At 49.4% G+C, this 26,525-nt stretch overlaps 1 protein-coding gene across 2 annotated transcripts in view; it reads left to right on the top strand.

Moving 5' to 3' along the window:
• SLIT3 (slit guidance ligand 3) overlaps nucleotides 1-26,525 on the top strand; it is a 721,395-nt gene that overhangs the window by 674,993 nt on the left and 19,877 nt on the right. For both annotated transcript variants that reach the window (XM_043887427.1, XM_043887428.1), the window contains 5 exons: nucleotides 4,314-4,453; nucleotides 6,721-6,814; nucleotides 13,925-14,062; nucleotides 15,504-15,744; nucleotides 17,734-17,864. In XM_043887427.1, coding sequence (XP_043743362.1) covers nucleotides 4,314-4,453; nucleotides 6,721-6,814; nucleotides 13,925-14,062; nucleotides 15,504-15,744; nucleotides 17,734-17,864 — 744 coding nt within the window. The remainder of the gene's footprint in view (nucleotides 1-4,313; nucleotides 4,454-6,720; nucleotides 6,815-13,924; nucleotides 14,063-15,503; nucleotides 15,745-17,733; nucleotides 17,865-26,525) is intronic.

Here is a 26,525-nt window from a genome sequence, read left to right as displayed (position 1 = left end):
AACCTCTTTCCCACCCTTGGTCCAGTCCATGAGCAACCTCTGCTCCCTTGACCAGCCCCTCCTTACCCCACTTTCATGCAGTCCTAAGAGCCCTAAGTTCTCTCCGGGGAGAGTCAGAGGAAAATAACTCATATCAGGAAAATAGGCAATGCTATGTTAAACCAGTGCTATGTTAAACCTTCAGAAACCTGCCCCCCTGTGGCTCTGAAGAAATGACCTTCTTCATGAATGCCCAGGGTCCCTAAGAGCAAAAAGAAGAAGAAAGAAAAGAACAGAGTTAGAGTCAATTTATTTTGCTCCATGAAGAGTTGAAGAACTCAGACCCAAGAATCCTTCTGCCTGCCTTTTGTAGAAAATGTGACCCGCTTTTCAGGTCATAGAAAAAAGGACATTAATTTGGATTCTAAGGGAATTCCCTGGTGGTCCAAGTGATTAAGACTTGGGCTTTCACTGCCATGGACCTGGGTTCAATCCCTGGTCAGGGAACTAAGAGCCCACAAACCACATGGGTGCAGGGAAAAAAAAAATAAGGCCACAAAAATCCACTTTCTATTTGTTTAGTTTCAAATGGAGAGAGGCCTGGGATTCTTGGTCTGAGCTGGAACACAGGACCCTGGTCCCTGACAAGGGGGGTGGCCCATGGGAAGAGTGAGATTCCTGTATTGTTCATTTAATTTCATTTAATCAGACTCTCATTGTTCATTTAATCAGACTCTCATCTTCCACCTGCACCCTCTCAAAGCCTCTCATCCCTTGTCATCTGCCCAACCTTTAGCAATACTGACTGATTTTTTTTCTGACTTATTATCGAACATGCATCCTGACCCTGGGGCTGTGGCCAAGGCCAGGCAGAGGAGAGGGAATGAGGTTTGTATGCAAGAGGTTTAACACTGCAGGGACAAGTTAAGGAATTGCGTCATGCTGGTCTATAGTGTTTTTAACCAGACTGACCAGAAAGTGTTGGCAGGAAACGTGTCCTCCCACCCAACCCCCTCATCTTCCAGAAGCAGGAGTGGGCTCAGAAGTAGCAGGGATACATGATAGGGAGAAATGTCATCCCTGAGGGAAGGTTAAGGAGGTGTGTGGTTTTGTCTAGAACAAAATCTAGCTAACATGTTCTCTGTGCTGTGTACCCCTCTAAGCGTTCTCCTTGTATAATCTCATTTAATGCCTACAGTCACCCTGGAGGTAGATGGTACCACTAGTCAACAGATGATGAAACACATGTGGAATTTAACCCAGGAAACTTGGTTGCAAAGCCTGATCTTGGCCACTAAGTCCTGCTCCTCCTCTCGATTAAAAAGCTGCCCTTGAGTTCAGTTCAGTTGCTCAGTCATGTCTGACTCTTTGAGACCCCATGAATCACAGCATGCCAGGCCTCCCTGTCCATCACCAACTCCTGGAGTTTACCCAAACCCATGTCCATTGAGTCGGTGATGCCATCCATCCTCTCATCCTCTGTTGTCCCCTTCTCCTCCTGCCCCCAATCCCTCCCAGCATCAGGGTCTTTCCAGTGAGTCAACACTTTGCATGAGGTGGTGAAAGTATTGGAGTTTCAGCATCAGTCCTTCCAATGAACACCCAGGACCTATCTCCTTTAGGATGTACTGGTTGGTTCTCCTTGCTGTCCAAGGGACTCTCAAGAGTCTTCTCCAACACCACAGTTCAAAAGCATCAATTCTTTGGTGCTCAGCTTTCTTCACAGTCCAACCCTCACATCCATACATGACCATGGGAAAAATCATAGCCTTGACTAGATGGACCTTTGTTGGCAAAGTAATGTCTCTGCTTTTTAATATGCTGTCTAGGTTGGTCATAACTTTCCTTCCAAGGAGTATGCGTCCTTTAATTTCATGGCTGCAATCACTGTCTGCAGTGATTTTGGAGCCCAAAAAAATAAAGTCAGCCACTGTTTCCACTGTTTCCCCATCTATTTGCCATGAAGTGATGGGACCAGATGCCATGATCTTAGTTTCCTGAATGTTGAGCTTTAAGCCAACTTTTCCACTCTCCTCTTTCACCTTCATCAAGAGGCTTTTTAGTTCTTCTTCACTTTCTGCCATAAGGGTGGTATCATCTGCGTATCTGAGGTTATTGATATTTCTCCCGGCAGTCTTGATTCCAGCTTGTGCTTCTTCCAGCCCAGCGTTTCTCATGATGTACTCTGCTGCTAAGTCACTTCAGTCGTGTCCGACTCTGTGCAACCCCATAGACGGCAGCCTACCAGGCTCCCCCGTCCCTGGGATTCACCAGTCAAGAACACTGGAGTGGGTTGCCATTTCCTTCTCCAATGCATGAAAGTGAAAAATGAAAGCGAAGTTGCTCAGTCATGTCTGACTCTTAGCGACCCCATGGACTGCAGCCTACCAGACTCCCCCATCCATGGGATTTTCCAGGCAAGAGTACCAGAGTGGGGTGCCTTCTCCGATGATGTACTCTGCATATAAGTTAAATAAGCAGGGTGACAATATACAGCCTTGACGTACTCCTTTTCCTATTTGGAACCAGTCTGTTGGTCCATGTCCAGTTCTAACTGTTGCTTCTTGACCTGCATATAGGTTTCTCAAGAGGCAGGTCAGAAAAAAAAAAAAAGAAGAAGAGGAGGCAGGTCAGGTGGTCTGTTATTCCCATCTCTTTCAGAATTTTCCACAGTTTGTTGTGATCCACACAGTCAGAAGCTTTGACATAGTCAATAAAGCAGAAATAGATGTTTTTCTGAAATTCTTTTGCTTTTTTGATGAACCATTGGATGTTGGCAATTTGATCTCTGCTTCCTCTGCCTTTTCTAAAACCAGCTTGAACATCTGGAAGTTCACAGTTCATGTATTGCTGAAGCCTGGCTTGGAGAATTTTGAGCATTACTTTACTAACGTGTGAGATGAGTGCAATTGTGCGGTAGTTTGAGCATTCTTTGGCATTGCCTTTCTTTAGGACTGGAATGAAGACTGACCTTTTCCAGTCCTATGCCCACTGCTGAGTTTTCCAAATTTGCTGGCATAATGAGTGCAGCACTTTCACAGCATCATCTTTCAGGATTTGAAATAGCTCAACTGGAATTCCATCACCTCCGCTAGCTTTGTTCATAGTGATGCTTTCTAAGGCCCATTTGACTTCACATTCCAGGATGTCTGGCTCTAGGTGAGTGATCATACCATCATGATTATCTGGGTCGTGAAGATCTTTTTTGTACAGTTCTTCTGTGTATTCTTGCCACCTCTTCTTAATATCTTCTGCTTCTGTTAGGTCCATACCATTTCTGTCCTTTATCAAGCCCATCTTTGCATGAAATGTTCCCTCGGTATCTCTAATTTTCTTGAAGAGATCTCTAGTCTTTCCCGTTCTGTTGTTTTCCTCTATTTCTTTGCATTGATTGCTGAGGAAGGTTTTCTTATCTTTCCTTGCTATTCTTTGGAAGTCTGCATCCAAATGGGAATATCATTCCTTTTCTCCTTTGCTTTTCACTTCCCTTATTTTCACAGCTATTTGTAAGGTCTCCTGTACAATGTCATGAACCTCCATTCATAGTTCATCAGGCACTCTGTCTATCAGATGTCCCTTAAATCTATTTCTCACTTCCAGTGTATAATCCTAAGGGATTTGATTTAGCTCATACCTGAATGGTCTTGTGGTTTTCCCTACTTTCTTCAATTTAATTCTGAATTTGGCAATAAGGAGTTCATGATCTGAGCCACAGTCAGCTCCCGGTCTTGTTTTTGCTGACTGTATAGAGCTTCTCCATCTTTGGCTGCAAAGAACATAATCAGTCTGATTTTGGTGTTGACCATCTGGTGATGTCCATGTGTAGAGTCTTCTCTTGTGTTGTTGGAAGAGGGTGTTTGCTATGTCCAGTACGTTCTCTTGGCAAAAGTCTATGACCTGCCCTTGAGTAGAAGGTCACAAAAAAAAGTACAGAGTTTGTTTTGCTGTTTCTCCTTTTGTCTACAAAAGAAACTACCCATAGAACATAGCTGAAGGGTTGCTTAAGAGACAGGGAGGAATTAAAGCTCTACCACTTCCAGCTGAGGGGTGGTGAAGGCGGCATTGCCCATAGGAACTGCCCCCAGGCAAGGCAGCCACCCAGAGCCAGGAGAGACAAAACACTGCCCGGAGCAGGGGTCTAGAAGAAATGCTCTCTTAGGCTCCTAATGGTCTTCCTGCTCAGAACGCCAGGCCTTGTGTGCCCCAAGAATGGCCTCAGACTTCCATCCAGAGGAGAAGCCTCACTGACTGTATTTTCCACCCCTACCTTCCCCTCTGCTGCTCCAACCTACCCCCACTCCCTGACCCTTGACCCCACCCACACATCCCCAAAGCTGCTCCTGCCCTCTGGGCTTCGAGGGGCAGCGGTGTGAGATCAACCCAGACGACTGTGAGGACAACGACTGCGAGAACAACGCCACCTGTGTAGACGGGGTCAACAACTACGTGTGTGTGTGCCCACCAAACTACACGGGTGAGTCCCCGGCACCCAGGAGTGGGCTGTTGTGTGGGGCCCTGGGTGGGCTTGTCATGCATTAGAAGAGACCACTGTGTGTGCTCAGACAAGTCTGACTCTGCAGGCCCCACGGACTGTAGCCTGCCAAATTCTGTCCATGGGATTCTCCAGGCAAGAATACTGGAGTGGGTGGCCATTTCCTTCTCCAGGGATCTTCCCCACCCAGGGATCAAACCGGAGTCTCTTGTGTCTCCTGTGTTGGCCAGCAGGTTCTTTACCACTGCTCCCCCTGGGAAGCCCACCACTTCCTAGGCTTCTTCCAAAAACTCCACCTCCTTTCCCCCTCTGGACAAAGACTTGAATCCAAAAAAAGAACAAAAAAACCCATAATATGCCCTGAGGGGCTTCTCAAAGACTTCCCAAAGACCCTCTCCCTTCGTTTGTCCACCCCTCCCCCTCCCACCCCCACAAATCATTCACTCCTCCCCACTTTGAGCAGGTCCCCAACTTTCAGCTCTCTGTTCATTTAGTTCATGTTCATCCCCTCCTTTGGGAGCCCTGGACTCCCCAGTGGTGTCTGAGGCCAACTGAGAGGCACTTGCCTTTGCTCATGCTTTATTCAGGTCTGAGCTGACAGTGGGAGAATGGATGGGGTGGGGGCTGCCAAGGGAACACTCACGAAGGCAGTTTCCTGCCTGTGTCTGCCATTGACTGGGATGAAGTTCTGACTCGTTGTACTTTGTTCCTGAGAATGGGACATCTAGGTTTTTGTCTGTGCCAGAAAATGTCACAAGTGTCCCACAGAGAATATACCTCTCTCGGTGTTACTGGCGGACAATAAGCATAAGAGGCTTAGAAGTCACACAGGTACCCTCCCAGAGAGGGTCTTGAGGTCTTGAGAGGCCGGGGACACAGTGAAGGCAGGGTGGGGTCCGCTTGCCCCCATCGCAGCAGAGAGCCGACTCTGGGGCTCTGTCTGCCGCGCTTTTCCCCCTAGCCACCCTCAGACCGTCCTTCACCCTGCCCCGGGCACACCTGCCCCACAGCTCTCTGGCTGGAAGCTTGTTTCTCCCCGTCACTCTCCACATGGCCTGACTGGGTGGAATGCGAGGAAGCTATCAGCGGTGTGTCTTCCAGGAACCTGACCCCTGCAGGCCTGTCTGACCTCCCACATTCCTGCTTTCTGGTGGTGTGAGTTTTCCAGGGCTTATCGGCAGGCCTTTTATCTTTGGGTATTTATGACCTGTTAGGCATTTTTCTGGCCCTGTGAATTTCAAAGGGGATGTAGCCAGAGACCAGAACTTCAAATTCTTTGCATATTTTCTTCTCTGAGAAAATCCATGGGGCTTACTTGTCTGTAACAGGTGGACTGCACTGCTCAGCTCTGGCTGCCCCTCCAAGAAACCCCAGAGTTTCCACCAGGTTTTCCCATCATCACGCTGACACCTGTGTGTTATAATTGCCTGATTATTTGTAGATCCGCCCCCGCAACCCAACACACACACACACACACACACACACACACACACACACACACACACACACACACACACACAGACACACACACACAGACACACACACACACACACACACACACACACACACACACACACACACACACACACACACACACACACACACACACACACACACACACACACACACACACACACACACACACACACACCCCTTGGGGGAGGTTGGGACTGGGTCACTGCGGTGTCCCTGGGCCCTGGCAGAGGGCTGCCACACAGCAGGTGCTCCATAAATGAGTGTGGAATGAAAAACAAATAAGCACAGCCCAAAGTCAGGGGTGGGCTTCCTGGGTGGCTCAGGCAGTAAGGAATCTGCCTGCAGTGCGGGAGACCTGGGTTCAACCCCTGAGTTGGGAAGATCCTCTGGAGAAGGGAACAGCTACCCACTCCAGTATTCTGGCCTGGAGAATTCCATGGACTGTATAGTCCATGGGGTTGCAAAGAATCAGACACAAGCGAGTGACTTTCACCAAGGCAGGGGTGGTTTTAGCTGCTGCAGCCCCTGGATAATCAAGTGAAACAGCCAAATGGTAAAGCTCTAACAGTACCCAAGAGAGGTCCTGGGGTCTTCTTGTGGTCACTGCGAGGGAAATTGAGACAGAGGTACAGAAGAAAGGAGATGCCTAGAGGATAAATGGCAGGCTCCTGATACCATGGCCTCCTGACCAGGGACTGGATGAACCTGACCTCCTAGCTGGGGCATCCCCCTGTATCCTCCCTGACACCTGGGCTCTCTACCCGCCCCACCAGGTGAGCTGTGCGACGAGGTGATTGACCACTGTGTGCCGGGGATGAACCTCTGTCAGCATGAGGCCAAGTGCATCTCCCTGGACAGAGAATTCAGGTGAGGCTCATTCATGCCTGACACCAGGTCCCAAGGATTTGGCTCCAATAGCCTGGGTTTAAGGCTCTGGGGTTCCTTCCATTTTTTTTCCCCCACGCTCTCTGTTTCTACTACCTCTTTGCTAGCATGTGCTTTTCTATACCTCTGACTAGTCACGGTCTAATTCACTGTCTGTCTCTTTGTCGGTGTCTTTCTTTATGCGTCTCTGTGTCTGCCCTCCCTGTTCTCTCCTCTCTTGAGAGAGAGGGAGCCCCTTTCCCTGACCCCTCCCTAGTCTTCCTTCTCTTCCCTCCCTCCCTCTCTCTCAGCACATGTTTTCGTTTTCTTTTTCCTGTTAGAACACTTGAGTTTTATGTATTTATTTATTTTAACACCAAAAGCAGCTAATTAACAATGTTGTGATAGTTTCCGGTGCAATAAAGGGACTCAGTCGTACATGCAGATGTATCCGTTCTCCCCCAAACTCCCCTCCCATCCAGGCTGACACGTAACAGTGAGCAGAGTTCCACACGCCCTACAGCAGGTCCTTGTTAGTTATCCTTTTTAAAAATAGCCTATATATTCCCAAAGTCCTTAACTGTCCCTTCTCCGTGACAACCACGAGTTTGTTTTCTAAGTCTGTGAGTCTCTGTCTGCTTTATGAGTTCATTTGTATCATTTCTTTTTAGATTCTACCTATAATGGATGGCATATGATATTTCTCCTTCTCTGTCTGACTGACTTCACTCAGTATGACAGTCTCTAGTTCCATCCATGTTGCTGCAAATGGCCTTATGTCACCTTTTCAATGGCTGAATAATATTCCATGGTAAATATGAAACACACCTTCTTTATCCAGTCCTCTGTCGGTGGGCTTGTAGGCTGTCTCCATGTCTTGGCTGCTGTAAATGGCGCTGCAGTGAACACTGGGCTGCATGGATCTTGTAGGGCCAGTTCTCTGGATGTATGCCCAGGAGTTGGATTTCAGGTTCATCTGGTAGCTCTATTTTTAATTTTTTAAGGAACCTTCATACTGTTCTCCATAGTGGCTGTACCAATCTACATTCCAACTAACATTGCAAGAGGGTTCCCTTCTCTCCACATCACCTTCAGCATTTATTCTTTGTGGATTTTTTGATGCTAGCCATTCTGACTGATGTGAGGTAATATCTCATTATAGTTTTGATTTGCATTCCTCTAATAACTAGTGATGTTGAGCATCTTTTCACGTGCCTATGGACACATGTGCCTATGTGTCCTCTTTAGAGAAATGTCTGTTCAGGTCTTCTGCCCATTTTTTGAGTGGGTTGTTTTGTTTTGATACTATTAAGTTTCATAAGCTGTTTGTAAATTTTAGAGACCAGTCCCTTATCAGTCACATCATTTGCAAGTATTTTCTCCCAATCTGTGTGTTGTCTTTTCATTTTGTTTATTGTTTCCTTTTCTGTACAAAAGCTTTTGAGGTTAAGTAGGCCCCATTTATTGTTTTTCTTTTATTTCTATTATTCTGGGAAATGAATTGAAAAGCACGTTGCTGTTACCACATCTTTTCTTTCCAGAGCTAGTATGGTGGAGCCACCCCACAGGGGGAGCAGAGTCCACAGGGTATCAGGTGCCATTCCCCAGATGCAGCCCACCCTGCCCTCTGACTCCAGCAAGGCTGCTAGCCCGTGTGCCTGTGCGTGTTGGGCGGTGGTGGTGGGGAGGAGGCAGGGTGTGGGCTCCGACTGGTCCAGCGACGTGGCCACTGGGGCGGTGTCTCCAGGGGAGTAGGGACACACTCAAGCTGTTCTAAGGATACACAAAGAGGCCGCCTCAGGAGAAGACAGCAGTTCCAGAGCCTGAAGACCACAGGGCGCCCCTGGGGAATCACTCCTGGGCACTGTCCCCACCTCCTCCCTCCACTCTCCTTCGTGAAAGTGTGCTGTTGCCTCTTCTGGAGAAGATCCTGAGACCTTCAGGTCCTGGGATCTTCTGACATTGGGAGGGATATCTCAGAACCCTTTGGTCAAGAACACTCTCCTCTCCCCAAAAGCTCCTTTCCACACACCTGCCTCCCCTCCTTCCCAGTAGGCTCTGCACTGAGTGGGGAAAGTGGGGTCCTCTGACACCAAAGAATCAGGATTGCGGGATCTGACAGAGACCAGAGCAGCTCTGGGGGGGACCCCAACAAGCTCTCAGCAAAGACACCCAAAGTGACCCTCACAGCCACCTGCAGGGATAACGGATGTGGGTGTGAAGCTCGGTGCCTCTGCTTACGAGCCTCAAAGGAGAATTCTGGCGGGCCTGTCAGCCAGCGGCATCTCCAGCCACTTCAGGACACAAGCTCAGACTCCAGTCTAGATGTCCCCAGGAGCTATCATCACTCAGAGTCTGTTCAGCTCTCAGCCACGTGGCAGAGAGTTCTCAGGCCTGGGAGTGCTGAGACTCTGATTCTGTACTGCAAGCTCAGGACTTCTTGCAAACCCATGATCTTAGAAAGCCCCAGACATTATGAGATCACAGGGTCTTAGAACTGTGGACTCTTAGATTCATGGATTCTCCAAAACTTGAACTTGTAAACTCTTAGAATCCTAGAATGTAAGAACGATGGGTTCCAGTTCTTGCCCCCCAGCCAACCCACCGCAGTCCCCAAATCCTCACTGTGGTGAGGATGGTGGGTAGCATGGGTGGTTTCTTATTCCCTCTATCCGAGGCTCTTGCCATGGACCTGGGGGAGGGAAATTTGGCACCACACAAAGCTTTAGAAAAGAAGGAATTCCTGGGGCCCTAGATTCAGGTCCTGGGTGCTGCTGGCATTCTGAGGAGTGGGGAATAACCTTCTGGAGTAGAGAGGGAATCCCTCTACCCTAGGAGGTGAGACTTGAGGTGACCACCAAAGGATGGGTGGCATTGGGATGGGCTGAGAGAAGCAGGGGCCTGCAGGCGGAGCAGAGTCCATGGTAAGTTAGGGTGACAGGGCCATGAGCAGGTCTTTCTGTGTTTTCCTTTTCTATCTGGATATATGAAGCCTAGAGCCCGGGACCAGGGGAAATGTAAGAGGAGTGCAGGGCCCTGGCCTCAGAGGGAATAGAGGAAGCTGAAGTCCTTCAGGTCTGCGTTGCCAACTCCATCCCCTCGGAGACGTGCCAGCTAGGCTCTCGGGTAACCAGTTACCTCAGCGTGAGGAAGAGCGAGAGATGCCTCTGCCGCCTGCCCCTGCTTCTCCCACTCCAGGATCGGACTTCAGACCAGGGCTGCTCTTTAACTGAGGGGCGAGCAACGGGCTGGGAGGAGAGGCTTAAAGCACAGACTCGAACCCAAAGCTGCGGCCACTGGACTGACGGGCAGAGTGCTTTGGGTATGCCTAGGAAGGGGTCGTGGTGGTCACTGAGCTAGGAAGACTGGGTGGAATATCCGTGGATGGAAGGAGATCAGTGGTGTTCCCGGCCAGTGGGCAGGAGGCTCAGAGGATGTGGGCTTGGATGAGCACAGTGAGCATGGAGACTGGCCAGAAGTGGTCCAGGGTGCTGGGCTGGGGTTGGGGTGCTAGGGAGTTAGGACCACAGATCTTGATTCTCTGCTCCTATCCCTGGAAACTCTCTCTACTGTAACCAAGACCTCCTTGAGTTCAAGGACAAAACAGAAAGAAATCCGTCTAGCTTTCAAAATCTTGAGATAATGTATTTACGCACAGTGTCTCTTAGAATCTTGACGAAGTCTACAGGCCAACTCAATAATGCTGTTTTTTTTTTTTTTTTAATTAAGATGCGTTTAAATCAAAAGCCCCTTCTCCCAGTGCAACATTTTTCACTTTATCCCACAATGCCCCCCCACCCCCAACCAGCACCATAATGACTCACATCCCCAGGCGAGCCCCAGCGACATTAACAAAAGAGACCGCAGTCACTGCAGCCTTTGCCCAGGTCTGAAGGTGTTTATCCTTGGGGAGTTCTTGTAGGCTGTTCTAGTGAGGCCTCAACTCAACAGAGCAGATAGGACTGTCTCAGTATCTGTGATGAGCATGGAAGGCCTGAAAGTAACTGCCACCGCAGACTGAACGTCACAGGGCCAGAGAGAGCTGGCGGGGCGGGCTCCTCTGTTGTCAGGCTCCGCGTCGTCACGTGTGACACTCGGCACCCTGGACGTAGAAACTCTCCCCACCTCCTGCGTGGGCTGAAGCACAGTGAGGCGGAGCAAGCATCTGGCGCGTGCTGCCGGAAGGGGTGAGGGCTGACACAGATCTGACTGATTCCTCGTCTCAGTCCGGACATTTCTGCTGTCCTGAAACCAAGGATGTCACCTGGTTACTCCTCTTTGTCCAGAATCAGTAGGTTAAATGCATATCAAAATGGCATAAACCTTATGCTTTAGAAAAAAAGATAAACGCAAAACATTTGAAAACAACAGGGAATGCGGGGTATACCACCAGTTGCTTGTCTTTAGCCGATAAAGAAATTTTGTAGGGATTCTTCCCATTAGAGATAAGGTCCATGAGCCAGCAGCGTCAGCATCCCATGGGAGCTTACTGGGAATGCTCATTCCCAGGCCCCACCCAGACTCCCTGAATCAGAAGCTGTACTTTTACAAGACTCCTGGGGGTTTTGTTTAGGAAGCACAGGTGTAGAGAGGGCTATAGCATTGAAAAGAAAAGAAGGCCGTAAACACATCTGCCTCCAGACCTCTACTGCTTCATCTGCAAGGGAGCATGGCTTCCCTCATTCCTCCTGAAGACTTCAGCAGCCTTGAACTCCATGCCTACTGGGCTGGGTTTGCCCCTGTAAGTAGTGAGTAGCTATTGTTGCCTCGGAGAAGCTCATACAGCTTGAGTTGCTCTGCAGGTACTTAGAATTCAGGAGACACAGGCACATATTCCTACCGGGGCCGGGTTTAACCCTCGCAGAGGCCTGGTCTGCAGTGTATGCCCCATGCACTCCCACAAAGTCATCCCCAGGATGTCTCTTTCAAAGATTACGATGAGGTGGGGGCAAAGCTGTGAAAGTTTGCATTTGCTGGTGCAGCAGTAGGTCATGTGTTTCAAATTTATCCATCACATAAGTAAAGGTGAATAGGTCATATCTTAGAGATTTCACAGCTTCGGAATGCAGGCCCAGTACATTCTCAAATTCTAGAACTTGCCCGGCTCTGGGGACACTCTGGCCTCCTGAGTATCATAGCTTGCCACAAATCCACAGCACACAGCGTGTTCTGTCAACCCCGGCAGCGCCAGGACCTACTTGCGATTCCAGCCCACTTCTCTTCATCCTAGAGGGGTGGAGCAAGGAGAGTGGGGAGGGAGGACCATCCTTTGTCCTGCTGCTTCCCCAGTCGGGCTCCTTCATCACATAAGTGTTCCAAGGTCTCACTTCCTACCTCACCACCTGTTGCACACCTTCCCCTGCCTGTACCAGCTTCCTCCTCTGACTTGCACAGGCTGTGTTTATTTTTCATACTCCAGCCAGGGACCCCAGAGAGGTGTGCAGGCTCAAGGCCCTGCAGGAAGGAGAGGAGCTAAGAAGGATCTGTGTTCATATGTGCCTGTGTGTGTGCTTGAGCCCCTGTGAGTAAGGTGGTACCTGTGGTCTGTTTCTTGCTGGGACTTTGACACATTGTCACCTGAGACAGAGGAGCCCAGAGACGCATGTTTCTGGCCCACATTCAGGGAGGCTGCCCATAGCAGCCGCCTCTGGCCAGGATGAAACCTGGGCCTGCAGGGACACAATGGAGCTGCCAACATCGTGCTTCTCTGGGAGAGGCGGGCAGGCCTGCAAGGCCTGGGTTGAACCATAGCTCCATACTCTGCCCTGGAGACCAAGAGGCATCTATCGAAGGCAAAGGGATTCACCCTTGTCTCTTTGTTTTTTTTTCCCCAGCTTAATGTTGTTTTTTCTTTTCTTTCTTTCTTTTTTTTGAGTATAATTGCTTTACAATGTTGTGTTAGTTTCTGCTTTACAACAACTATAGGTATGCATACATCTCCTCCCTCTTGAGCCTTCCTCCCACCCCACCCAATCCCGCCCATCTGAGTCATCACAGAGTCGTCACAGAGTACCAAGCTGAGCTCCCTGTGCGGTACGGAAGCTTCCCACTAGCATCTGTTTTACACATGGTGATGTATATATGTCAGTGCTACTCTCCAATTCAGCCTATTCCCCGCTGTATCCACATGTCTGTTCTCTACGTCTGAGTCTTTATTCTTGCCCTTTTTCTAGATTCAAATAAGTTCATCTTCACCCTTTTCCTAGATTCCACATATACACATTAATATATAATATTTGTTTTTCTCCTTCTACTTCACTCTTTATGACAGACTCTAGGTCCATTCACATCTCTCCAAATGACCCAATTTCATTCCTTTTTATGACTGAGTAACATTTCATATCAGCCTGAATTTATATCAGCCTGAATCTCTGGGGGAGAAAAATGAATAAACAATAGAGAAGAATCAAAGGAAGTGTCAATAGCATCATTTCTTCACCATCCTCATCAGCTCCTTCTACATTTCACCCTGTTTATTCAGTGTGGACCTGCACAGAGTGGATCGCTTAGTTTCTTAAACCACCATTGAGAGGTGAAGGTATTGATCGTCAGCCATATTTAAGGATGGAGAAACTGAAACACAGAGAGGCAATGAGTAGCAACGATCTCTCCGTGGAGAGATCCACGGAGAGCAGCATCTGACACACACAAGCGTAAACGAAATATCATTACACTGTGGGGGCCTCGGGGAAGTCAAGTCCGCTCTCCCAGAGCCCAGATCTCCTCCTGATACTGGAGGGGGACAGACCCTCGCTCACTGGGTGCTGAGAGACCTCGCTCAGCAAGGTGCTCTGTGAACGGTGCACGAAGGAGGGCTAAGCTGAATATTAGTTCTATGTAGACAATGGTAGACCCAAGCCAAAACCTGTCTCACTGCAACGTGAGCCCCTCAGCCAGCTCCTGACAAGGTTTTGACTGGGATCTACCACTGTCTTCATAGAACTAGTCTATAAGGTGCCCTGTGTAAACCAGGCAGACACTGACTTGCAGGCTGTGGGCTGGGCTTTGGGGAGCTCGCAGGAGCCGAGGGGCCTTGAGGACAAGGGGAGATACAGGAGAGGCTGCCTGGAAGCTGGCCGGGCCACGGAGCAGCCTTGCTCTGCTGTGTTGCAGGTGCGAATGTCTCCCTGGCTACAGCGGGAAGCTCTGTGAGGTGGACGACGATGACTGCGCCACCCACCGGTGCCGCCACGGGGCCCAGTGTGTGGACGCGGTCAACGGCTACACGTGCGTCTGCCCCCAGGGCTTCAGGTAGGGCTGAGGGGCTGCCGGGCAGGCGGCAGAGGGTGGGGGGGCTGGGGGGGTGCCCAGGTGACCCTAGCCCTGCATCTCCGTGGTGTCTTTATTTCCTAAACCTTCCTCATGCCCTCCAAGTCCCAGAGCAGACATTGTTAACCCCGTGCTGTGGATGGAAAAGGGAGGTACCCAGGGCAACCCCGTGGCAGCTGGACTTAGGGTCAAACTTGGGCATGATCCCATGTAATGAAAGATGATACCATTTGGAGCCCAGCTTGCAGGGTGGAGGTAGCCACATGGCCACGCTGGCAGGATCTTCTTTCTAGGCTGGAGAATAAACCATTATGGATTCCCTAGTGGCAGGAAAATGGAGGTGGATGGGAGGATTTGGGGGAGTTGCTGAAGCCTGGAGAGAAGAGACAGGAGGCACTGGCCAGGCGGTCAGCTGTCGGGGGGTATGTGGAGGGAGTGTATGGGTGTCAGCCCCAGGTCCCTCGCTGACTGAAAGGGCAGGGCACAGGGGTCCCAGGTGGGGGGCCAGGAACTGCAGTCACGGGGCTCAGCCTGGAGGACGTGTCTTGTGCACATGTCAGGTCTCACGGAAGCGTAGATCCAAACGTGCAGATGAGCCCTGAGCTGGAAGGAACCAGGAGTTCTCAAGGTGGTTGGTTCCAAAGACTCACTGAGGCCCTTTGCGTGTGAGGCTTATGAGAATATAAGTCTCAGGGCTATGAAATTAGAATCAGGGGTGGGGAGAAGGACCTGGAAACCCACACTTTAAAAAAAATGTTTCTAATTGTGGCAAAATGCACATAACACAAAATTTACCATCTTAAGCATTTTTAAATGTACAGTAAGTGCATTCATACTGTTGTGCGACTATCACCACCATCCGTCGCCAGAAATCTTTTTATTTCACAAACTGAAACTGTACCTCCCAACTCCCCCTTCTCTAGCCCCAGCCGTCACCACTCTACTTTCTGTTTCCATGAGTCTAACCTCTCTGAGTGCCTCATATGAATGGAATCAGACAGTGTCTGTCTTGTAACCGCTCCTTTGGCTCAGTGCCATCTCAAGGTCCATCCGTATTGTCACATATGTTGGAATGCCCTTCCTTTCCAAGGCTGAATAGTGTTCCATAGTGTGCACATCCCATGCTGCTTATGCGCTCACTCATGGCTAGAAGAGAATCTGCACCTGTAACAAATGTGTCGCAGGTGATTCTGATGACACAGAAACTGAGGACCTGCACTCTAGTCCAACCACATTATTTTAAAAGTGGGAAATCCGTGGCTTAGAGAAGGAACCAGCCTTCCCCCAGTCACTGGCAGGGCTGGAAGCAGTCCCCGTTCCCTTTCATGCCGCCCTCTCCCCAGGCAGCTCTTTGGCCTAAGTGGGCTGTTGCCTCCTCTCACCGCCCCTGTCCTCTCTCTCCCGTCGTCCTCCGCCCGCCCAGCGGGCCCCTCTGTGAGCAGCCCCCGCCCATGGTCCTGCTGCAGACCAGCCCCTGTGACCACTACGACTGCCAGAACGGGGCCCAGTGCATTGTGGTGCGGCAGGAGCCCACCTGCCGCTGCCCCCCGGGCTTCGCCGGCCCACGGTGCGAGAAGCTCATCACCGTCAACTTCGTGGGCAAGGACTCCTACGTGGAGCTGGCCTCAGCCAAGGTCCGGCCCCAGGCCAACATCTCTCTGCAGGTGCGCCTCCCCCCGACTCAGCCCTTGAAAGGACTCCGACGTGCCCCCAAGCTCTGACTGTTCTGCAAACAGCTGGGGGGGGGGGGTGCCTGGGCCAACTCCATGCAGAGGCTTCTACAGACAGCTCCTGACTCCTCTAGGGAACAGTCATTCAACTACGACCTGCCAAGCAGGCAATGGGGATTCAGTGGGGGACAAGACAGCCAAGCCCCTTGCCCAGGACAGGCGAGCAAGGAAATGGTCAATGACAACCCTTGGTGATGTGGGAGCATGCAGGTGGGGCCGTAATCCCTGCCTGCTTGGAAGAATCAGGGAAGGTTCCCCAGAGGCAGTGATAACTAAGCTGAGGCCTGAAGGATGAGTAGGAGTTTGCCTGGAGAAGGGTGAAAGGGCTGATAACGCAGAGTGAAGAGGGGGTGCATTCGAGCCTGGGAGATCAGCGTCTGCAAAGACCCAGAGGCAGGAGGGAGCAGGGCATCTTTCAGGGAGCAGGAAACTGTTTAGTGTGAACCAGATTCTTTTCCAACTAACTTCTGTCAGGCTCCTTACCTGTGGATCTGAGTAGTTCTTCCAAAGCACATTTCCGGATGACCTCAGTGCTGTTGGGGGCAGAGGGGAAGGCAAGGGATATGATATAGAGAGACCCAGATGGCACTCATGCTAGAGAACTCACCTGCCAATGCAGGAAATGTAAGAGACGTGTGTTTGATCCCTGGGTTGGGAAGATCCCCTGGAGAAGAGAGGGCATGATAACCCACTCCAGTATTCTTGCCTGGAGAATCCAATGGACAGAGGAGCCTGGCGGGCTACAGTCCACAGGGTCACAGAGAGTCGGACACAACTGAATGACTGAGCGTGCACACACTTGACATAGAGCAGGACCTGCCTATAGATCAGGCTTGGTGAGCAGTGGGCGCAGCTAGAGGGTGCAGGCCAGGTAGCAGCCCTGCCATGTGGCATCCACTGAGGCCCCTTCTTCCTTCTGGCTATGGCTACACTAGCCTGGGTTTAAACTTATGGAGAAAATTATTCATTCAACAAAGATCCACTGGCCATCTATACCTGCTAGGTACCGTTCTAGAGACTGGGGCTGCAGAGATGCACAAATGTTCTCATGGCCTCACCTCGTGGAGCCCCCAGTCCATAAGCAGGCCTCTGAGATGGGGGTGGACTACTGGCACACACAAGAAAGAAGCTCTAGGTACCATCACCCCTTGTCCCGGGTCACTTCATTGCCCTCCTGCCTTCCTCCCTTAGTCCTACTCACCCAGAGACCCAGTGTTACATCCCAACTAACTGGGCCCCGGGTCCCAGACACCCCAGTGTTCTATCCGACTGCCTGCTCCACACCCCCTCTTTCCGCTGCTCCTGTGCCCGGTGGTGGGCACTGACAGGCTGGTCAGCGAGCCCAGCCTTGCAGCCCAGTGCCTGGCGAACATGTCTTCTGAGCAGCAGCTTCTGAAACCAGTGCTTCTCAGCCTTGGCAACACACTAGACTCTCTCAGGGCATCTTATCTTTGCCTGGGTCTCACCTCTAGCGATTTGTATGTAATTGGTTTGGGGTGAAGCCCAGACACTGGTGTTTTAAAAAATTTCTGAGTTCATAGTCAACACTGAATTACATAGTGGTGGTTAGTCTTTTGTTTCTAATTATTACTATATACAAAGAGATGAAGGCCCCAAGAGGCTAGATCAGAGCTTATGGTTCCTGGCATTTTTATATATGTGTTCACTTACACACACACACAACATAAAAACATAGCCACACATATTGAATACCCCATAAGTGTTTGGAATTGCTCGATCAGCATTTGCTTGAGTATTAAGCACAGGCCTTCGTCATGGAAATATACGGACTAGATGGAAGAGGAAACAAGGACATGAATTCAGACCCAGGGTTCGTTCAGGAAATGCCACCTGGAAAAAGGCTCTGGGAGGTGGGGAGCGGGAGGGGCCTCCGGGCGGCCCTGACTCTGTGCCTCCCTCCAGGTGGCCACGGACAAGGACAACGGCATCCTCCTCTACAAGGGGGACAACGACCCCCTGGCGCTGGAGCTGTACCAGGGCCACGTGAGGCTCGTCTACGACAGCCTGAGCTCCCCGCCGACCACGGTGTACAGGTGAGGACCACGGTCCCAGCCCTGCTGCAGAGCGCCCCCCACCCCAGCACCTTCCCGCCGGATCCAGCGCTGCGAGAAGCTGCCGGGCAGCTCTGGTTCTGCTTCTCCCGACTCCCCACCCCCAACACACACACACACACACACACACACACATATGCTTCACAGAGTGGCGGGTTGGGGCAAGAGAGGCGGTCTTGGAGGAAGGGAGGAGGGCAGACCCACCGGGAGATGACAGCTTATTACCATAAGATGAATGGCCAGCTGGCTCCTGGGCAGGAGCCTCTGCTCCAATGGAGACGAGGCTGCTTAATGAGATGCCCTTTTAAAAATGTCATCCTAATCTTTGATTAGTTTAAGAAAGAAAACAGGGGGAGATGAGCTTGGAACTCAAGGGGAAGAAATTCCAGAGCAAGGAGAGAGTAGGACTTTTCCTTAAGTGACTTTCAAACTGTTCTAAAGGACAGTATTTCCTAACCTTCAGTCTTTGCAACCATCACCCTGATTTTTACATTATCTGTATGTTAGCTGGGCTATTACTTAATGCCCTCCCTTAATCAGCTTTAAATCTCACTTTTTAAATTTAGCTTCATCCTGAGTAATATCATCTGTGAAATTACAGCTCTGCTAGTTCGCTACGCTTATATATTTTTTTCCTCAGTCAAATGAATTCTCAACTAGGAACATTTAAAAATTATTTTAGTTATAAATATTTTTATAATACGTATAAAGGGAATTACTCGCACGAGACATGTTTGTCTGTGCGACACTTAAAGTCACATAAGACCTCTGCGTGGAGGGGGAGCCGTTCCTCGGGGAAAGCGCGGGACGTGAGAGCAAAACCCCGTCCGGATGCCGGCCTGGCCTCCTGGAAGCAAGAGCACGTCCAATCGCGATGAGTGAAGGGCAGCGTTGTTCCCAGTAACTAAATCCTGCCTTCAATCAAAACTTTACGTGGAATTCAATCATGTTGAGCACACAGGAGCACGGCCACCCTGCAGGGCTGGAGGGAGCCGTCTCCTCCTTCACACACGCCCTCGCGGAGGCCCCAGCACGCCTCCCGCGAACCCCAGTTGGAAAGCATTGGCACAAAGCAGTGGCTCTTCTTTAAAAACCTGGTTATTTACTTGGCTGCGTGGGTCTGGGTTGTGGCGTGCGGGGGTCTTCGCTGTGTCAGGCGGGATGCTTCGTTCTGGCGCGTGTGCTCAGTACTTGCAGAGCTGGGGCTTCGTTGCCCCGGGACATATGGATCGTAGCCCCACAACCAGGGATCGAACCTGTGTCCCTTGCATTGCAAGGTGGACTTTTTCTTTTAAGACTTGTTTGTTTGCTTTTATTTTTGATTGTGCTGCATCTTTGTTGCTGCGCACAGCTTTCCCTGTGGCAGAGAGCGGGGACGTCTCTTGTTGCGGAGCACAGGCTGTAGGCCTGTGGGCTTCAGGAATCGGGGCCCATGGGCTCTACCGTGCAGGCTTAGTGGTTGTGTGCGCTGGATTAGTTGTTCTGCGGCATGTGGGATCTTCCTGGACCCAGGATTGAGCCCATGTCCCTGCATTGGTACGCAGATTCTTAACCACCAGCTGGGAAGTCCCAAAGCAGCCGTTCTTGAGGTGAAGTCCCAGAGCAGCTGCAGAGCTGGAAGCTTGTTAGAAATGCACATTTTCAGATCCCACCCTGGACCTGCTGACCCAAGCCTGAAGCTCTCTGGGGTCCGACCCAGCCACCAGCTGTAAGGAATCTGGAGGAGATTCTGAGAAGTGCTTGCTTACCCACGAAGGCTTCCTGGGGGAGGAGCGATTTGTAGTGGGTCCTAAAGAATGTGTATGAGGAGGGAAAGCAGCGGGCCAGCAGGCTGGGGGAACAGCAGCCACCAGCCTGAGGGACCATGAAAAGGCAGTGGCCATGAAGAGTCACAGCAGAGAGGGTGGCTGGAGAGAAGACTGGCCAGGTTTGGCCAGCAGGTTCAGTGAACGTCCCAGTGGCCTCAGAGTTCCCTGGAGCCAGGGACTGCTGCCATCTGTGTTCCTGGGGCCGCTGGTCATGGGTGAAGTCCAGGGGACAGAGACCGGGTCCAGGGCTGCCTGACCAAAGCCTGAAGCGTCAGACATGTCTCGGTTTAGCTGAGTTCTCCCATGTCTCCCGCGGTACTCTCCCAGGTACTGTGGGTGAGAGCACTGTGTTCCTCCAGGTGTTTCTGGGAGCTGAGGGTTGAGAAAGTACTTGGCAAGTTGAGCCTGTACATGGACAGGTCAAGGACAGAAGGTGACAGCCAGACTGTGGAGCGGCGGGGCTCTGTCCAAGGCTTAGGGACCTTCCCTGCCCTTCCCACGCTGAGGTCAGCTGCTGGCTTGGTCAAAGGGTGTGCTGTTGATACAAAGGTTGGCATACTCTGCTGGTGTCTTACTCAGGGCGGCAGGAATGAATCAGAACCCATAGAATGGCTACTCCCTTGTCAGGGAGTCAGGTGAGAGTTAGCAGGTGGCCCTTGGGAGACCCCAGGCCCCTTTTCTTACCTCTGGGAGGAACCAAGGAAAGGATGTCCCTGCCAGGATCCTCATGCCAAGTCTGGTGACATATTTGTGCCCTTCAACCCCCAATCCTAAAGGCCCAAGTCTCTAAGAATCTCGTATTAAAAATGGTTTTGTTGGAACTTTCCCAGCAGTCCAGTGGTTAAGACTCCATGCTTCCCGTGTAAGGGACATAGGTTTGATCCCTGGTCGGGGATCTAAGATCCCATATGCCATGAGGTGTGGCCAAAACATAAGTGGTTTTGCTTCCAAATACTTTTCTCTAGGTAAGCCTGGTTTTGCCCCAATAGTGCATGCTTTCATTCACTCAGGAACATCTCTCAGGCACTGTTACTGAGTCAGGTCTGACTGATTCAACTCAAGAGAAAGGCAAATGTTGATTGAAAGGGAAGTTGCTTTTAATCAGAATGCTGGCAATCTGGGGAGATGGTGGACCCAGTGTCCCCCAGAAACCACCTCCAAAGATTCTGTGCTGCCATGAAAGCTTTTAAAGAGGAAAGAGAAGAAATCTGAGTTAACCACTGAGACAGGGGGTCAGAGTCGTCACTGTCTCCCCTCTGTGCAGACCTGTCGACTTCCTGTGAGTCTCCTTTAGATGCTGTCTTGCTCACAGAGTTTGTCTGTGAGATGACTGAAGGGGAAGCTGGGGAAGAGATATGGTCATCTGTTAATTACTTATTTTGTTTGTTCTACGTTGATCTATAGAAAGAACTAACAGATTAGGCAAAGTATTGTGCAATCCAAAGATCTGAGTAGAGATGAGTTGAGCGTGGGGGTGCCTGAATTAAGGTTAGTGAAAAGACACAAGAGCCTTCTGCAGGGAGCTCTTTCCTGCCAAAAGCAGCTTACAGCACCTTGCCTTGGTCCTGTGCTAAGGGTTGGAGCCACAGTGTTCAGAAGAACACAGTCCAGGGAGGAAGGCAGATGTATAAATAAGCAAGTTTTGCAGCAGCAGGATAAACGAAGTCTCTCAGGAGACGCCAGTGCCTGCTGTAGGGACAATGAAGAAGGAACAGACAGTTGATTCTGCTTAGAGAACCAGGGAAGGCTCCCTGGAGGAGGAGGTGATGTCTGAGCTGAGACATGAGCTATGGCTGATGAATGTTTCCACAGGCTGAGAAATGAGGAGACTCTGGGGAAGGGGAGACCCCATCCATGTGCATGGAAGCCAGGCTGGGAGGAGCTGAACAGCAGCCGATGTAACCAGGAAGCCATCCCAGCCTCAGAAAGCTCTCCTCCCCCGAGTCACAGCAGTGAGCTTGAGAACTTCAGAGCCAGGGCGCATTAAGTTGCTTCAGTCCCGTCCCGACTCTTTGCAACCCCATGGACTGCAGCCCACCAGGCTCCTCTGACCATGGGGATTCTCCAGGCAAGAATGCAGGAGTGGGTTGCCATGGCTCCTCCGGCTTCCTCACAGAAAGGCAAACCACAGCTGATCTAATCAGGGAGGGGGCAGCCTGCAGACCCCATTAGGGAAGTACAGGCCTGGAGCAGCTGGGTTCCATGCAGGTTCCCAGCTGAAGTTGCAAGTAGTGAGATTCTGTTCCAGGCCCAGATACACAATACCCAATCCACAAAAACCCACGCAAGTCCTCCCTGCCCCAGAATGGAGCAGACTGCACTATTCCTCTGTTCTAAGACTTGTCTGAGGAGCAAACTCACCTGCATGCAAGGTCCAAGGGACCTAGTAAGGTGACAGACTTGAGGGAAGTGGGTCCCAGCAGGAAGTGTTGGAGACCGTGGTAGCCTGGAGGGTACAGTGCCAATAGATGCAGCTGTGTGGGGAGGCAGAGTCTCAAAAGAAGCTAGCAATTCAGGGTTTCCACGGGAATTCAAAGTTTATAGGGTGACCATTTTAAAACAGCCCCTGAGATCCCTCTTTGGTGACCAGTGCATGCTCCCTCTGGTCTTAATCACCACAAGCCCATCCACTGCTAACTCTTTGTCTTATCCAGTCCTCACTGCAGGCCCCAGGCGAGCGTCATCACTCCTGTTTTAGAGGTGAGAACCTTGATGCTCAGATGAAGCCTTGGCCCAGAGGCCAGGAAATGGCAGAGTTGGGACTCGAAGCCAGGCCAGCCTCCTGTCAGAACCCCGTCTCCAACATGCTAGGGAGAGAGGTGGGCCAAGAGACAGCGTGTGGTCCTGCTCTGATGGTCTGGGGGCCTGGTGTTGCTACGCGCAGGCTCAGGTCTCAGGCTGCTGCCTAGCTGGAGTCCCAGGAGCTCTTTGCGGGGCTCTGTCGCCACCTAGTGGTCATGCCTCAGCGTCCAGGTGCATGCTTCCAGCACAGAAGAGGGATGACCATTCACCCACTGTGGTGTATGGTCCTGTGCCTTGGGAGCTTGGATTTGAGTCCTGCTTCCACCACAATTTAAGATTTCAATCTGGACACTTTCGATCTCTGAGCCTTAGGTCTCACTTATAAAATGGGGAAAAATTGTACATCCCATGTACAACTGTTAGGGTTAAATGAAACAAGCACTTGCATAGTTAACGACTCAACACAAGCGCTCTCCTCTTCCACCCCCTCCCCTGCAACAACTGTTATTAAAAGGAGAGAACCCCACTCTGAGCTGTTTCGTTGGCCTTAGTGGATAATGAGGAAGACTGTCAGAGCCCCTTTCTCCTCTGAAATTCCTAAATATATTACCAGGAAACTACTTACTGCGCCTTGGAACCATAGTAGGATTGTCTCTTTTAGAATTCACAACAGGTTGTTTGGGGTTTGGTTTTGTTTTTCCAATTTTTTTCTCTTCTTTTGTAGCAGCACAGCCATTTTTCCCATCTGTGTTTTACTTCAAAGTCCACGATTTAAAAAAAAGAAGTAGAAATGGAACCATTGTGATTCACAAGGTGGTGCCAAAAAATCAGAACCTGCGGCACTGCCCATCCCAGACCTTCAGGGACCCTCTGTTTGAAAACCACCAGCTTCAGGCATTATTTCCAGGAGACCGTGGTTAGGATGTGCAGGAAAAAGGTTGCTTATTAACCGATGAGCACCTACTGGCACAGACAAGGTTATGGGAGGTTTTGATTTGGAGTGAATCCTTACTTTAATTGAGATAGTAACATCACATATATGTTATATATAACATATAACATTATATTGTTTCAAGTGTACAACATAATGATTTGATATTCGTATATATTGCAAAATGATCACTACAATCTTAACTAGTTAAGATTCATCACCATACCTAGTTATAATTCTTTTAACTTTATGATGAGATATTTTAAGACTTACTCTCTTAGCAACTTTAAAAATAGAATATTTATTATTAACCATAGTCACCATGCTGTACATAGCACCCCCAGGACTTACTTAGCTTGTAACTGGACGTTTGTATCTCCTGACCCACTTCTGTAGGTCACCCACCCATTCCCTACCCCTGATAACAACCAGACTTCTCTCTAGATCTGCAAGCTCAAGTTTTTTTCATTTTGCTTTGTTTTAGATTCCACATATAAGTTAGGTTGTATTGTATGACTTTCTTTTTTTTACTTTTTATTTTGTATTGGGAAGTGAAAGTGAAAGTCACTCAGTCATGTCCGACTCTTTGCGACCCCATGGACTATAAAGTCCATGGAATTCTCCAAGCCAGAATACTGGATTGGGTAGCCTTTCCCTTTTCCAGGAGATCTTCCCAACCCAGGGATCGAACCCAGGTCTCCCGCATTGCAGGCAGATTCTTTACCAGCTGAGCCACATGGAAAGTATTGGGGATATAGACAATTAACAATGTTGTGATAATTTCAGGTGAATCGTGAAGGAGCTGAGCCATACATATACATGTATCTACTTTCCCCCAAACTCCCCTCCCATCCAGGCTGCCACATAACATAGGGCAGAGTTCCACGTGCTATACAGTAAGTGCATGACCTTCTTTCTCATGGCTGAATAATATTACACTGTACATATATACACCACATTTATCCATTCATCCATCGATAGACATTTTAGGTTGCTTCCATGTCTTGGCTACTGTAAATAATGTTGCAGTGGATGTGAGAGCATAGATAGTTCACAAGAATTTTTTTCTTTCAGATAAATATCTCAAAGTAGACCTACTGGATCATATGGTAGTTGTAACTATTTAAGGAACCTTTATATTGTTTTCCATAGTGGCTGCACCAATTTATATTCTAATAATGCACAAGAGTTCCGCTTACTCCACATAAGCACTTGTTATCTGTCTTTTTTATACTAGCCATTCTAACATGTGTGAGACGACATATTGTTGTGGTGGTTGTTTACATTTCCCGAACAATTAGTGATGCTGAACACCTTTTCATGTACCTGTTGGACATCTGTATGAATTCTTTGGGAAACTGTTTATTCAAATTTCCTGCCCATTTTAAAATCAGATTGTTTGGGCTTTTGCTATTGAGATGTATGTGTTCTTTATATATTTTAGATATTAACCCCTTATCAGATATATGATTTACAAATATTTTCTCCCGTTTCAGTAGGTTGCCTTTTCATTTTGTTGATGATTTCCTTTGCTGCCCAGAAGCTTTTCAGCTTGATGTAGTCTCGTTTATTTTTTGTTTCTTATGCTCTTGGTGTCAAATCCAAAGAATCATCACCCAGATGATGTCAAGGAGATCACCGCCTTTGTGCTCTTCTAGGGGTTTTACGTTTCAGGTTTTATGTTCAAGTCTTTAATCCATTTTGAGCTAATTTTGGGGCATGGTATAAGATAGTGTGCGGTTTCATACCTTTGTATGTGACTGCCTGCTTTTCTTAGCACCATTTGTCAAAGAGACTATCCTTTCCCCATTTTATATTCTTGGTTCCTCTTTTGGAAATTCACTGACCACATGTGCATGAGTTTATTTCTGGACTTTCCATTTAGTTCTGAAAGGTTGTTGCTGAACCACAAAAAGACACTGGGATTCTTGGCCTCCAGAGGAGAAGAATTCAATCTGGGGCCAGAGACGAGGTTTGATCGCTCAGAGCTTTTGTGTAACAGTTTTATTAAAGTATAAAGGAGATGGAGAAAGCTTCTGACCTAGACATCAGAAGGGGGCAGAAAGAGTACCCGCCTGCTAGTTTTTAGCTCGATGTTACATAGCCACTATAGGACTTGCCTGGTGGCTCAGACAGTGAAGCATCTGCTTATAATGTGGGAGACCCGGGCTCAATCCCTGGGTCGGGAAGATCCTCTGGAGAAGGAAATGGCAACCCACTGCAGTACTCCTGCCTGGAAAATCCCATGGACGGAGGAGCGTGGTAGGCTACAGTCCATGGGGTCGCAAAGAGTCAGACACGACTGAGCGACTTCACTTCATATAGCTACTAGCAGTCTGTTAATGAAAAAGAGGAATATCTTAAAACTCAGAGAATGGCACCAGGCCCCTCATCCATAAGATGTATTTTGGGATAATCTTGGCACCAGAAGAATCATCCTGGGCCATAAAATGATTGACTTGAATCTTGTAGAAAGGCAGATTACCATACAAATAGTTTCATTTACATAGATTAGGGGAACAATGTACTGAGTATAACATACTGGTTTGTCAAGTGGTTCTGAGCCATTAGGTGGAACTGACTTCAAGACAGAGTCTGGGGTAAATGCGTGGTACATTAACATCAGTTCAGTTCAGTTCAGTCGCTCAGTTGCATCCGACTCTTTGCGACCCCATGAATCGCAGCACGCCAGGCCTCCCTGTCCATCACAAACCCCCGGAGTCCACTCAAACTCATGCCCATCGATTCGGTGATGCCATCCAGCCATCTCATCCTCTGTCGTCCCCTTCTCTTCCTGCCCCCAATCCCTCCCAGATTAGGGTCTTTTCCAGTGAGTCAACTCTTCGCATGAGGTGGCTTCAGACAAACATTTCCATAAGAAAAATGCATTGGTTAACTCAAGATTTGAGAAGAGTTAAGTTCAGGTGGAATCAGGTGTCATTATGGCAACACAGTATTTTAAGAGAAGCCTCTTTTTAGATTTGTATAGAGAAGGGAAAAAAAATCACTAGTTTGTTTCCTCCTGCCGCTTAAGAGAGAACAAAATGTCTGACACTTGCAGCCTATTTCCTCCGTTTGGAGACCCCTGGCCTTCCTGCCTGTTACCCTCTCAGTTCCATTTATTGATGTGTTTTTATGCCAGTATTGATCTGTTTTTATGCC

This window comes from Cervus elaphus, chromosome 25 (genome assembly GCF_910594005.1).
Source record: "Cervus elaphus chromosome 25, mCerEla1.1, whole genome shotgun sequence".
In the NCBI taxonomy this organism is placed as follows: Eukaryota; Metazoa; Chordata; class Mammalia; order Artiodactyla; family Cervidae; genus Cervus; species Cervus elaphus.
Note: the sequence above shows the minus strand (reverse complement) of the source record. Positions and strands in the feature narration are given on the sequence as shown.